The sequence below is a fragment of the Nicotiana attenuata genome, chromosome 6 (genome assembly GCF_001879085.1).
Source record: "Nicotiana attenuata strain UT chromosome 6, NIATTr2, whole genome shotgun sequence".
NCBI classification, from domain to species: domain Eukaryota; kingdom Viridiplantae; phylum Streptophyta; class Magnoliopsida; order Solanales; family Solanaceae; genus Nicotiana; species Nicotiana attenuata.
In genome coordinates, this window is record NC_031994.1 from 11,037,170 (window position 1) to 11,051,611 (window position 14,442).

The 14,442-nt window shown below is 36.5% G+C and overlaps 1 protein-coding gene across 1 annotated transcript; it reads right to left on the bottom strand.

The window, feature by feature from the left end:
• Nucleotides 5,835-13,792, bottom strand: LOC109227632. The gene is made up of 3 exons (XM_019392833.1): nt 13,025-13,792; nt 12,907-12,914; nt 5,835-6,036 (listed from the first exon to the last, which is right to left on the bottom strand). Exons 1-3 carry the CDS (start codon nt 13,790-13,792, stop codon nt 5,835-5,837), a joined length of 978 nt encoding a protein of 325 aa, XP_019248378.1.

Below are 14,442 nucleotides of genomic sequence, written 5' to 3' on the forward strand. Positions count from 1 at the left end.
ATAGAAATAGAAAAATAAAATTTAAATAAAAGATAATAATAAAATATTAAAGAGAGAGAGAAAAATATAAAATGGAATATTCTTTTATGAAGTAAAAAATAGAGTAATGGTTGGTATAACTTTAAATGAAGGCAAGGGTTGGAGATGGCCTAAGTGACACATAATAATTTGAATTGCAACCACTTGACTAATAGGCCGTTTGGCCATGAAAAATATTTCTCGAAATTTTCACCTTTGTGTTTGGCATGAAATTTCAAATTTCACTTGAAGTTGAATTTCCAAATTCAGAAATTTGAAAAAACTCGAAAAAGTTGTTTTCAAAATTTTTCACTTTAAATCACTCGCAAAAATTCAAAAATTGCTCAAAGTTGTATTCATGTCCAAACTCAACTCTAATTTTCATATATCATTTTTACTTGAAAAAAAATTCACTTTCTTTTCTAAATATCACAATTCTTATGTCCAAACGCCCACTAAGACAAATTTTGAATGCACTTTTCTCAAAAAGATTTCACTTTTCATTTTTAAATTAAAGTACGTAGTTTTAGTGCTAATTGTGGCAGAAATTAGGATGAATATGAACAAAACTACCAATTTTAAATATTCGTGCAGACAAAAAGAATAAATGAGGAGTGAAATAGGGTCTTTTTATTATAGAAATCAAACTGTACTCCAAAAATGGCAAAAAGTTAGAAGTAAAGAAGAGAGAGAGGGTGTGCATTAAATTCATATTTTGTCAAAATTTTGACCATTAAATAAAAGGGACAGAAGAATGAAAGTGACATAACATAAACAATACCCCAAAAGAAAAAAAATTCACCAAAATAGTGATTCACTTCAATGTTTGACCATTCTTTTTGTTATTTACTTCATTTCCAAAATACTCATTTAGTATTTTCTGATTTCCTCAGAAGCATAAGTAGATTCAATAGTATCTGTGCCCTCTCCTAATTCCTATGTTTTAATTGCAAGATTTTTTGCAAAACTGCACATTTTGCAGTCTCTCATCATATTGGGAGATTTTGCATTGTTATGTCATTCTCATATGGTCCTTATATTTAATGCCTTTCTGGACTATGCTACCCTATTAGAATTCACCTTAATCTTCTGTATCTTCATTCTTTAATTTTACTCTTTTAAATAATAATTGATGCAGAGGGCTTATAATAAAATAATACAAATGCTTCCGAAGAAATGATAGTAACTTCATTAAAAATAGGAAATTTTACCTCCTATAACAAATTATTTCACCCTATTTATTATAAATCAGTCGCTTTGTCCTGATTTATTAAACAGGTGCCCTATGGAACATGTTTTATGGAATTTCACTCTTTATGTAATATTTCTCTTCTTACTGATTGAATTCAGGTAGAGAGAGGAATATTCGATCAAAACCCTTAGTCCGATAGGGGGATAGTATACATTCAATCCGAAATAATTTTAAAATATTATTACTTATATCTACCTTTTCTATTTTATAGCAACATAGATATTTATTTTATATCCTACCATTGAGGCATGGAATACGACAATTATGTTCTCTCTCTCTCTTCCTTCTCTCTCTATCAGCAAGATTCTCGATCCTCTTCTCCCTCAAACATAATATGGCCTTTTTGACATCTCAGATTCGGTTTGTTGTTAAACTTACCCAACTTCTAGACTAGAAGAAAAAGTAATATTAGCGCTGCTACTTTTGTGCTACGTTCTCAGATCAACATTCTCCATCAACTCGCATCCAAGCGGCTCGCTGACTGCTGGCGAACAGATCTAGCCATGGCTATGCCGGAGAGGATTTGAGAGCCGGATTTTTGTTCGTATCCATTTTTAGTTTTAATATAATGTATACAGTATTTTGCTTGGTCGGAATACGCCATATTCGACGAACTTTCTTCTTTTCTTTGTTATTTAGTCAAACACAATGATACAAATACATTGTATTATGTACAAATACACTCAAACACATTATAATTTTGTATAAATACATTATTTTTTTGCCTGTATTTATGTATACCGAAGGTCTGTATTTTGTTTAATACAACTGAATATCACTGTGTTTTGTGATTTTTTGTTGTTTGAATACAGTCGAATTGAATACGGTGAATTGAATACAATGCATAATAGTGAATAATGAATATCTTGATTACCTCCATTTCTTGATTACCTCACTATATTTATAAATACAATCGCGCGAATACATGAAATGTAGCACAGTAGCAGCAAAATTTATGTAGAATTGATTTTGTTGAGTTAAATTAGGAGTAATACACGCTAATTGATCCTCTTTCCGTTATTAAACAGCTGGATTCCCCTATTTTTAGGCGATACAGTAGCTCGAATACATCATACACAGCCACATAGCAGGATTCCCCTATTTTTAGGCGAATTCTGCTACTGTATTTATGAATACAGTAGCGCGAATACAACGAATACAGTCGCATAACAACTAAATAGTAGCTATAGAAAGTAATTTTGTATGTGGTAATTATCGAAAAGTAATATGTAGCCACTAACCAATAGTGGTTTCTGAAATTGGAATTGCCATCTAATCACAAACATTATACTTATTAAATGCGAAGTTTGGATCAAATATGACTAAAGACTAAATTCGAGCCATAGTATCTTTAAATCTTAGATGTGTACTAGCCAGGGATGCCTAGTTGGATCTTCCCTATTCTCCTGTAAATTATGTGTGAAGAAAATGTAAAGTTTCTAAAGCATACCAGAAAAGTAGCAAATATTCAGTATGATATTGCTTAAACAGAAACTAATAAAAAAAATACAAAAATTACGTTACCATTAAATATCTGACTGAAAAATCTATCTGCTTAGAACCTTCCAGGACAAGCTAAACGGCCAGGAACGGAAAAAGAAAAGAAAACACCCGAAGCTAATTAAAAATCACACAAAAATAATGTATGGGTCAAAATCAGATCGGAGAAATTTGACAAGCGGAGACAATTGTCATGAGTAACCTGCGAATACGAATTGATCAATAAGGCCGAGGCCGAGCAATGATCTATAAGGCCGAGGTCGATCACTGATCAATAAGGCCGATGTCGAGCACTGATCTATAAGGCCGAGGTCGAGCAGTGCAGATAGATATAACAACTAGTTTTGCTTTGGAATCTTCAAAGGGAATATTCTACTGGATATTCCCTCTCATTGTACTTTTTAGGGTTTTCTAGGGATATCCCTTGTGAAGAGGAAGAGAGGACTTCTCAAGAGGGGGGCAGACTCTCTCTCTAGAAAATATATAAACACCTCTCTCTAAAGAGATTAGAGGATCTGTGATCCCATACCCTCCATCAGATCCAAAAAGGGTCCTAAGATTCTTGTATTTGTCTATCATTCATCTTTATCAAATGAAAGAGGATCCGCCTCACTCAAGATTGGCGAATCTTTTTCTTTATTTATATTTTGTTGCCATTTAATGTTACTTAATGCACCTTTTTTCATGCTATTAAATCTGGCCATAATCACTGCCAGCATTTATACTCAACTATATTTTTCTATTCATGTTATTCATCTCAGATCTAGAACTAATTATACTTAACTAGGATTTACCCTCTATCTTCTTATTTAATTAGTCTAACAAAAAGGTCTCATACTTTTTTGGTCAAACAATTTGGCGCCGCTTGTGGGGATTTTCTAGTTAAAATTTTAGTTTTCTCTAGATCTCTAAAAATCAATTCTTACCCGCTTTCTCTTTCTCTATATACATAGCCTATGTACTTGAGGTAGCATAGATTACTTCTGCTTAGGCATAATATATATTGAAGTACTTTTTGGATACTTAACATAGAAGACTGGTTTCTTTTGAAAATCTTTTGTGATTATTGAACATGATTGAGTACTTCAGGTTTTACTACTGTAAACACTTTGCTTATACAAAAATGAAATATTCTCTTCCAAAACTTGTTGTTCCACAATTAACATAGTGAAAATCAGCTAATTTTCTTATTCAAAGATGTTTGGTGGGAATCTTGTGGAGGATACTCTAAGCTGAAATGAATGACGTTATTGAGTTTCTTAAAGTTTTTAGGGACTTGTTTTAATAAAATCTCAATAGCCTTTACTGGTAAAATAAGTGCAGCAGCTTTCTCATCAGATTGTGTTGCGTTTGGTCCTTCGGCCACTCTACAACTTTGAAACAATTAAACATGGATATATCTAGGAGTGTTCGTTGTCAATCAAGTCACAGGGACTTTCCAAATCAAGGAACAAATAAGTAAAAATACCATGCCGAGATCTGCAAGCCGTTACCCGAGTTCGACGAATGCCAGCTCAACCAAATCTCTCGAGCACAGATTATTGAAGTAGACGGCCTTGCCAAATTGGTAGCGACCACTAAAAGATAACCAGAGAAGGGAACGTGGTCACTCCCCTCCACTCGTCGACCGATCAAATCGAGGTAACGAACGATTTCATTTGGTTTTAACTGACTGTTCTTCTAAGTGGAATAGAATAAGGAGCTTTCTCCCAGATACGCGAACAGGGAACGATCGTCGTCAAAGCAAATTCGAAGATGCCAAGAGACCATATAGACTGCGACTGAACTGCTAGCCCAAAAAACATGTAAATCTCTCTGATATATGTAGGCAAAGCATGAGTGCATGAAGCTCACCCGCATTTACGCTAAAGCGACGCGGCATCAATTAAAAAAGTTATATTCGACCTCGCCCGAATCAACCCTGCTCGCCCGAATTCACATTCGGCCTCCTCGCCCGAATTCACATTCGACCTCGCTCGAATCAACATTCGGCCTCCTCGCCCGAATTCACATTCGGTCTCCACGCCCGAATTAACATTCGGCCTCCTCGCCCGAATCAACATTCAACCTCGCTCGAATAAACCCTCGGCCTCGCCCGAACCAACATTCGGCCTCGCCCGAACCAGCATTCGGCCTCGCTCGAATCAACATTCGGCCTCGCCCGAACCAACATTCGGCCTCGCCCGAATTAACCTACATTCGGCCTCGCCCGAATTAATGCTCGGCCTTGTCCGAATCAACGCTCGGCCTCGTCCGAATCAACGCACGGCCTCGCCCGAACCAACATTCGGCCTCGCCCGAACTAACACCCGGCCTCGCCCGAATTAACACCCGGCCTCGCCCGAATTAACATTCGGCCTTTCCCGAATTAACATTCGGCCTCCTCGCCCGAATTCACATTCGGCCTCCACGCCCGAATTAACATTCGGCCTCCTCGCCTGAATTCACATTCCGTCTCCTCGCCCGAAATAACATTCGGCCTCCTCGCCCGAAATCACATTTGGCCTCCTCGCCCGAATTCACATTTGGCCTCCTCGCCCGAATTCACATTCGGCCTCCTCGCTCGAATGACATTCGACCTCGCTCGAATTAACATTCGGCCTCCTCGCCCGAATTAACATTCGACCTCCTCGCTCGAATGACATTCGACCTCGCCCGAATTAACATTCGGCCTTCTCGCCCCAATTCACATTCAGTCTCCACGCCCGAATTAACATTCGGCCTCCTCGCTCGAATCACATTCGACCTCGCCTGAATTAACATTCGGCCTCCTCGCCCGAATTAACTAGTATTCGACCTTGCTCGAATTAACTCTCATTCGATCTCACTCGAATTAACATTCGACCACCTCAGCCGAATTAACATTCGACCTCGCTCGAATTTAATTTGCATTCGACTTAGCTCGAACTTGATTCATAGCCAGACCTCGTTTGAGTTAAATATGGCAACGTTTGACTTCGTTCGGACTAATCTAAGACACTCAATCACGTTCGAATTAACACCTACCAGCGGTTCCTTTGAAACCATCAATCGAGGAAAAGATTCAAGGAAAAGAAAATTAGAATCAGGAATAAGCAGCAAGAGTAGCATTCCAAATCAAAAGAAGTATCAAAAAAGGCATCTTGGGCTGAATCGCCCGTCCAGATCTGAGGACGCGGATGACCTCCTCCGATGCTTCCATCCTTGCCAAAGCTGCCATCCTGGACTCGTCGGCCTTCTCCAACTCTACCGTCTTCTCGATCAACTCATCACTCGAGTCATTGGCCCTGATCGAACTATGCTCAAGTTCAGCCCGCGGGGATACCACTTTAACCTAAAGGTCGGCACCCTCAGCCGCGATCCTCACTAGCCGACCTCCCTATCCGAATTTCTCGAACTATGATTAATGAAGTCCACTCACCGAACTCGACCAAAAGACGACCTCGATAAGCGGAGGGGCTAACTGTATGGGTCAAAATCAGATTGGAGAAATTAGACATGCGGAGACAATTGTCATGAGTAACCTGCGAATCGAATTGATCAATAAGGTCGAGGCCGAGCAGTGATCTATAAGGCCGAGGTCGAGCAGTGATCTATAAGGCCGAGGTCGAGCAGTGATCAATAAGGTCGAGGTCGAGCAGTGATCTATAAGGCCGAGGTCGAGCAGTGATCAATAAGGCCGAGGTCGAGCAGTGATCAATAAGGCCGAGGTCGAGCGGTGATCTATAATGCCGAGGTCGAGCAGTGATCAATAAGGCCGAGGTCGAGCAGTGCAGATAGATGTAACAACTAGTTTTGCTTTGGAATCTTCAAAGGGAATATTCTACTGGATATTCCCTCACATTGTACTTTTTATGGTTTTCTAGGGATATCCCTTATATAGAGGAAGAGAGGACTTCTCAAGAGGGGGGCAGACTCTCTCTCTAGAAAATATATAAACACCTCTCTCTAAAGAGATTAAAGGATATGTGAGCCCATACCCTCCATCAGATCCAAAAAGAGTCCTAAGATTATTGTATTTGTCTATCATTCATCTTTATCAAATGAAAAAGGATCCGCCTCACTCAAGATTGGGTGAATCTTTTCCTTTATTTACATTTTATTTCCATTTAATGTTACTTAATGCACATTTTTTCATGCTATTAAATCTGTCCATAATCATTGCCAGCATTTATACTCAACTATATTTTTCTATTCATGTTATTCATCTCAGATCTAGAATAATTATACTTAACTAGGATTTGCCCTCTATCTTCTTATTTAATTAGTTTAACAAAAAAGTCTCATACTTTTTTGGTCAAACAAATAACACACATCCAAAACAAGTCACAACTATTATCGACCAATCATTTGCGACATAATAATGCTAAATTCATCTCTAAAATACGGAAAGAATACCAGTAGTCACTAGTCACAAGTCTACAACAACGACAACAACAACATATTCAGTATAATCCCACATAGTGGGGTATTGGAGATTGTAGCTAATTGGAAGTGAACCAATGACCTTACAAAATTTGAACTCCCTCGACCACTAAGCTATTCTTTACTATTCACAACTCTATAGTAACTAAAATATTCATGTGATGACCCAAAAGCTCATCTTTTGTTTTAGAATCTATTTCCATGTTCTGAGGCCTTGAAAACCTTCTTTTACCTCTCCTCTATTTGCGTGCATAGTCCGAGCGCATTACCGGAAAGCCTTTATGTGAAATTTAAGAAAAATAGTGAATTTTGCCTTTAAAATTAATTAAAGTTGACTTCGGTCAACACTTTTGGTAAACGGACCCGGACCCGTGATTTGACGGTCCCGTAGGATCCGTAGTAAAATATGGGACTTGGGCGTATGCCCGGAATTGAATTCCGAAGTCCTTACCCGAGAAATGAATATTTGAAGAAAATTGTTAATTGAAAAAATATGATGGTTTTTGGAAATTGAATAATGTTTGATATTGTTGGTAGCGGGCCCCATATTTTGGTTTCGGAGCCTGGTACAGGTCCGCTATAATATTTAAGCCTTATATGTGAAATTTGGTGAAAATCGAAAGTGGTTTGATGTAATTCAGACCCTTGGTCGAGAAAATAGGAAATTTGAACTATCTTGAGAATTTCATGCGTTTTGGTGTTGAATTCATAGTTCTAGATGTTATTTTGGCGATTTGATCGCGCGAGCAAGTTCATATGATGTTTAATACTTGTGTACATGTTTGGTTTAGAGCCCGAGGGCTCGGGTGAGTTTTTGATAGGCTTCAGAGTGTTTTGGACTTGTAAAAAATGTTGCAGGTATTCAATTCTGTTGCAGGCCTCTGATATCGCAATTGCGAGATCAGGCTTCGCAAATGCGAGCACATCAGGCACGGAAATTGCGAGGGCCTCATCGCAATTGCGAAGAAGGCCCGGGCAAGTAGAGTTCGCAAATGCGAACAAACCTTCGCAAATACGAAGGGAGTCTGGGAAGGGAAAGGATCGCAAATGCGATCTTTTGTTCGCAATTGCGAGGTTTGTGATCGCAAATGTGACACTTCCCTCGCATTTGCGAAGGCAACAGGAATTGTGAAGGCTTTGCAATTGGGATAGCCCTTTCGCAATTGCGACATCTACAGCTGTTAAGTTGGGACTTAGACGGGAATTTCACCCATTTTTCAATTCTCTCGAACTCTAAACCCCCATAGGCGATTTTCCAAAGACCCAAACTTCTCCAAATCATAGGTAAGTGATTTCTAACTCATTCCATTCAATCTATTTTATCTTTTTGCATGATTTCATCTCAAAATCTAGGGGTTTTCATGGGAAATTGGGTGTTCTTGGGTAGAATTTAGGAATTTTGAAATTTGGGATTTGGACCTCAATTTGAGGTCAGATTCCGAAACCAATTGTATTCGGGCTCGGGGGTGAATGGGTAGTCGGGTTTTGGTCCGAACTTCGGGTTTTGACCAAGCGGGTCCGGGGTCGATTTTTGACTTTTTGGGAAAAATGCTAGGAAATCTATAATTGTGTATAGGAATTGGTTTCTTTAGCGTTTATTAATGTTATTAAGTTAATTATGGCTAGATACGAGTGAATTGGTGGTGGAATCGAGAGGTAAAGCGGTGATTGAGCCTTGAAATACCCGTTGGCTTGAGGTAAGTGTTTGGTCTAACCTTGACTTGAGGGATTAGGGATCCCCGACTTGCTTGCTATGTGAGATATCATGTGTGTGGCATATAGGTGTGGTGAAGAGTACCTATGCGTTGCCAAATTACTTGTTTAGCCTGTTTGCTTTCCCCGTTTCCCTATATCTTGTTTTCCTGCCTTAATTGCTACTTGCTCATAAATGTTTCCATGTCTAATTGCTTCATATTAACTGTTGTTCTCTTTATTGAAGTATTTAATTGTTTCATGGTTACGTTTTATTACCCTATTGGCTTATATTGATTTATTGGTGCCTTATGGTGCACCTTGGTTGGTCTCGCTGAGTAGTTTTCACTGGTGAAGGTTCATAATCGTAGTGATATTCCATTGTGTGGATTGAGGTATAAGTAATGTGGAGGATTTGAGTTAGCTTTTGAAACACTTGTCTTTAATTCTTTTATGATTGGTGTTGATATATATATTGGGATCGGGTTACACACCGCAACAGGAGGAATAAGGGTGAAACGTGATTGTCTGGGGGATCGGGTTGCACGCCGCAACAAGGAGTAATAATGGTGGACAGGTGGGATCGGGTTGCGTGCCGCAACACGAGGAATAACGGTGATATGTGTTGAGGAGTAATAAGGGTGGACTGGTGGGATCGGATTGCACGCCGCAACAAGGAGGAATAAGGGTGAATATTGATACTGTTATTATTTATATGGTGGGATCGAGATGCAAGCTGCATCAGTTATTATTTTAAGTATTCATTTCTGCTGAAATTCATTACTGAGATGTTGAAACTCCCCTTCTATCCTATTTCATTTCTATTTTATCTACTTTCGAGACAGATGTAAACTTTTCGTTTAGACCATTATTTGTAGTATTCGTAGACTGTTCGTGAGTTGTGACACCAGTTTCGGATGGAATTTATTTCGGTTTTTCGTTATTAGCATTAAGATAATCTTTTAAACTGTGTTCTTTCGCATTTATTTCCGCTAGTTTACTTTTGTTAAGTTTAAATCATTAAAAGATAAAAGAAAAAGTTGAGATATTCTGTAACGTTGGCTTGCCTAGCGAGTATAATGTTAGGCTCAATCACGGTCCCGACGGTGGGAAATCCGAGTCGTGACAATTCATGAAACTAACTAATTATTGACCGGCAGAGTGAAAAGGTGTAAAGGAAGTACAAAGTTAGTAACACTTTTGCCAACGCGAACCAATCTGTAGCTCACCAGAACTGCTAACTCCTACACTCTAGCACAGGGGTGGAAGCAGTGTTATCTGACACCGCTTCGCTGGAGAAAATATTAAGTATTTATACTAATATACAGTAAAACTGAAGCAATATAATGACATCGCTTCTTGGTAAATAGTAATTCTTGGTCCATTGGTCAAGCTCATATTTGGGCTTGTTAAAAGTCATAAGTTTGAGGTTGGACCTAGACATTCTATTTGTTGAACATTTTTGAGTGAATATTTGTTAAAAATTTGAGGCTAAGGAGAAGTAAACCTACACCTCTCTTTGCAATAATATTCAACTAAACCAGATTTTCAACTCGCGGGAAAATGATATTAGATAATACTTATTTATTTATTATTATTTATGTAAATACGATATCGCTTATAAAAAGTTTTGCGTACACCCCTGCTTTAGTTAGCGAAATCATCGTATGGGCAAATTGTTCGAATGGGTTTTTAAGCTAGTCAAATCAGCTTTTAAACACTTTTTAGTTATTTTTAGTGTTTGATAAAATAAAAAAGTGCTTAAAACAAGCCAAAAGCTATAAGTTAGGAAATCCCAACTTATTATTTTTTAGCTTTAAAGCTATTTTGATTTGACCAACTAATTTACCACATTGTCCATTACACTTTTTGTAATCTCTAAAGAAACCCTTTCTGAAACTTTTTCAAGATTTTTAATTTTCACTTGAAGATAAATTTTGAATTTTTTCAAAAATTTGAAAAACTCCAAAAAGCTGTTTTTCAAAATTTTCACTCAAATCAGTCACAAAACTTTAAAAACAACCCAAAATTATATTTATGTCCAAACACAACTCTAATTTTGAAATACTATTTCACTTGAAAAAAAAATTCACTTTTTTTTTTGTTGAAATTTTACAATTCTTACGTCCAAATACCCACTAAGTATGTGTTTTTTACCTCCAAACTCCAGTCAAATTATTTATTATTGTATGTTATTATAAATAATCTATCTTTACTAAAAATAATTTTATCCAATCAATAACTTAAAGTGAATTGAGAGACAAATTAATTTATATGTGACTTAATTTAATATTAAAATGTTTCAAATATAAGTTCATTTTTAGTTTTAACACTTTAAGGACATTTAAGTCATTTTATAGAAAAGTGTTAATAGATACTTTTTACCAAACAAATCGGCTGCTTATTTTTAGTTTCAGTACTTGTATCCAAACGCGTAACTGTTTCTATTTAAATTCAAAGCTCAAGTGCTTAAAAGCTACTTTTATTCAGCTAATCCAAACGGACACTATAACTCGGTGAGTAATAACTTTAGGGTAAAAGACACAGTTACCTACAAAAACAAAACTATTTACCCTTACCTACTCATTTATTTCTATCCATCAAATTAATTACATTTCCTACCCATAGTAGTTTTTGTGGGTAATTTTCTCTTTTTTCTGCAATTCATTTTTATTTTTATGCTTCTTTTCTTTTTTCCTTTTTTCTTTCTTTTCTCCTTTTCTTTTTTTCTCGTTTTGTTCTTCTTCTTCTTCTTCTTCTTCTTCTTTTTTCTTCTCTTTTTCTATTCATTTATTTTTGCCCAAATCGTATTATTGTTATTTTTTACCATAACTTATTTCACACTCAATTTTGGCTCCTTCTTTATATATTTTTTCTTTTTATTTATTTTCTTTATTTCTTGTTCCTTTTCTAATTCCATTTAACTCATTTTTTCTTTTTATTTCTTTATTTCTTGTTCTTTTTCTAATTTCATTCAACTTCTTTTTTTTATATTCTTTTTCTCTTCATAATCTAATTTCATTTACTGTTTTTACTATTTTTTTATTATTTCTGTTTTCACACAATAAGAAAAAATAACTGATCTAGTAAATATTGTTCACCTTTTTTTTTAATATAATTAGTATAATACATCTTTTGTCTTTTTCTCATTTTTTAATTCAATTATTAAACTGAAATAATATCAGTGGTCACTTGATCTAATTCACTGAATATCACACTGACTGCTGTGAGCGCCATAAATTAAATAATCAGATTCTAAGAATCAACACGTGGTTGCCATGCAAACCTTGATCTCCTTCCCTACAAATATCAGTATACACTCTACCATTAGCAGTAATACAACCAGTTATGGAGCAAGAAAATATAATCTACGGCCACCAAATCTCCATATATACTAGTTAGAATATAAATGATAATAAAATATTAAAAAATTCAATAAAAGTATAAGTAGCAAAAAAGACTTGTAGTACCATATGATACCAATATGGTATACATGTATACCAACATAGTATATGCTCGCTCTAGAATATTACTACAACTATCTATGACTATACTACTGTACCAAAACATTAAAGGATGCAATAAAAGTATGAGAAAATTACATGCTCGCATTTCAAGCTAAATATTCGCAAAGCAACCTGCTCATTCCATATACTAACAAGGTATATAATTGTATGGGGTCGTTCCAACAAGTGCCTATAACTATATAAACTATTACATAATACATATAATCTATGTCCGTCGGCAACAAAAAATTCCAGCACTGCAAATCATGTTCATATAAATAATTTCAGAATAGAATTCACTTAAAAATGCAGCTAAAACAACCAAAAAATGTTCAAACTACTATATGATACCGATATGGCATATAACTATACCAACATGGTATACAATTTTACTAGTTAATTCCCGACAACTATATGTCTATACTACTATTACATAACACACATGTATAAAGAGAAAAATAAAAAAAATAGTGTACCACATATTAATATAATAAAGTATTTCAAGATATATATTTTTTTTTGGTAATTAGTCACCTGTAAAACTGTACAAACCATAGCATCGCTTACACAGTTAGCTATCTCATTACAAAAACTCATCTGCTATATCCTACCCTTCTCTAAATATTCATAAGAAAATATAACTATGGACTACATTTTGAATACTAGCAGTAGCTCTAACAGTACATGTGTACGCTATCTCTCGAGCAATACTATTCCAATCACGTGCCCTTTTTTCAAAGATTCTCAAATTTCTCCCAATCCAAATAGCATGAACTATTTCTGCATATACCAGTCTGAATATTCTTGCTTTTGTGGTCTTGCCTTTAGCATGCTGTATACTCCAGCCCATATGCTGCTCCCAGTTATGCTTCCTTATATAATCATGCTGCATCCATTGCATAAGCTTCATCCATATGTTCCTAGCAAAATCACACACGACAAACAAATGATCTCTATTCTCCTCATGGTTGTGACATAAAGAACATTGTGTATCCACTGTCAATCCCCACTTGATCAATCTATCTGTGGTTGGGAGTCTTCCATGTAATAGCATCCACATAGTATACTGTGCTTTTGACCTCGCACAGTTCTGAAATATTAGACATTTCCACGGCACTCGAGTTTGTTGTCCCAGCAGCTGAAAGTATATATGTCGAGTAGTAATAGTGACCTGTTTATTCCTCTGCACCAGATTGTGATCAGCTCTAGCATTGAAGATTTGTCTGAGCATCCAACAGGCTTTCTTGGGAGCTGGCATTTGCATGAATTGTTGCCCTTTGATATAATAAGAACGGATCCATTTAATCCACAGCCTATCTTGTTTTGCTTCCACATCCCAGCATATTTTTGCAATAGCTGCTCTATTCCATATATGAATATTCACCAAATTTAGACCGCCACAGGATTTAGGAGAGCACATCTTTTCCCAAGATATCAATGCCTTCTTAGTTATGGTATTGGTAGATGACCATATATAACTTCGACAATATGCATCAATAGTTTTAAGTACCTTGACTGGTAAGGGTAGAATCTAAGCCCAGTATGCTTGTACTCCAAAAATGACACTTTGAACTAGTTGTACTCTTCCTGCATATGATAGTTTCTTAGCTGTCCATGAGAATATTCTTGCTACTATTTTTTGAATGAGTGGCTGCCATTGGATCATTGATATCTTTTTTGTTGACAGGGGAATGCCTAGATATTTGAAAGGCATTTCCCCTTGTCCATACCCTAGATGCAGTAAGATTTTATCTCTTTCATCTCTTGGTACCCCTCCAAAATACACTGAACTCTTCCCCATATTTGCTTGCAGTCCTGAAGCTTGAACAAAGTGTTTGAAGCATCTGTGCATAGCCTTTACTAATGATAAGTCTCCTCTTGCAAATAGCAGTAGGTCATCAGCAAAACTTAAGTGTGTAATACCAAGTTTGGCACATTTTGGATGGTATCTGAACTCTTTGTCCTCCTTTAATCCATGAAGACTCCTACTGAGATATTCCATGGCAATGGCAAATAGGAAGGGTGATATGGGATCACCTTGCTTGAGCCCTTTTTTTGCATCAAAAGGGG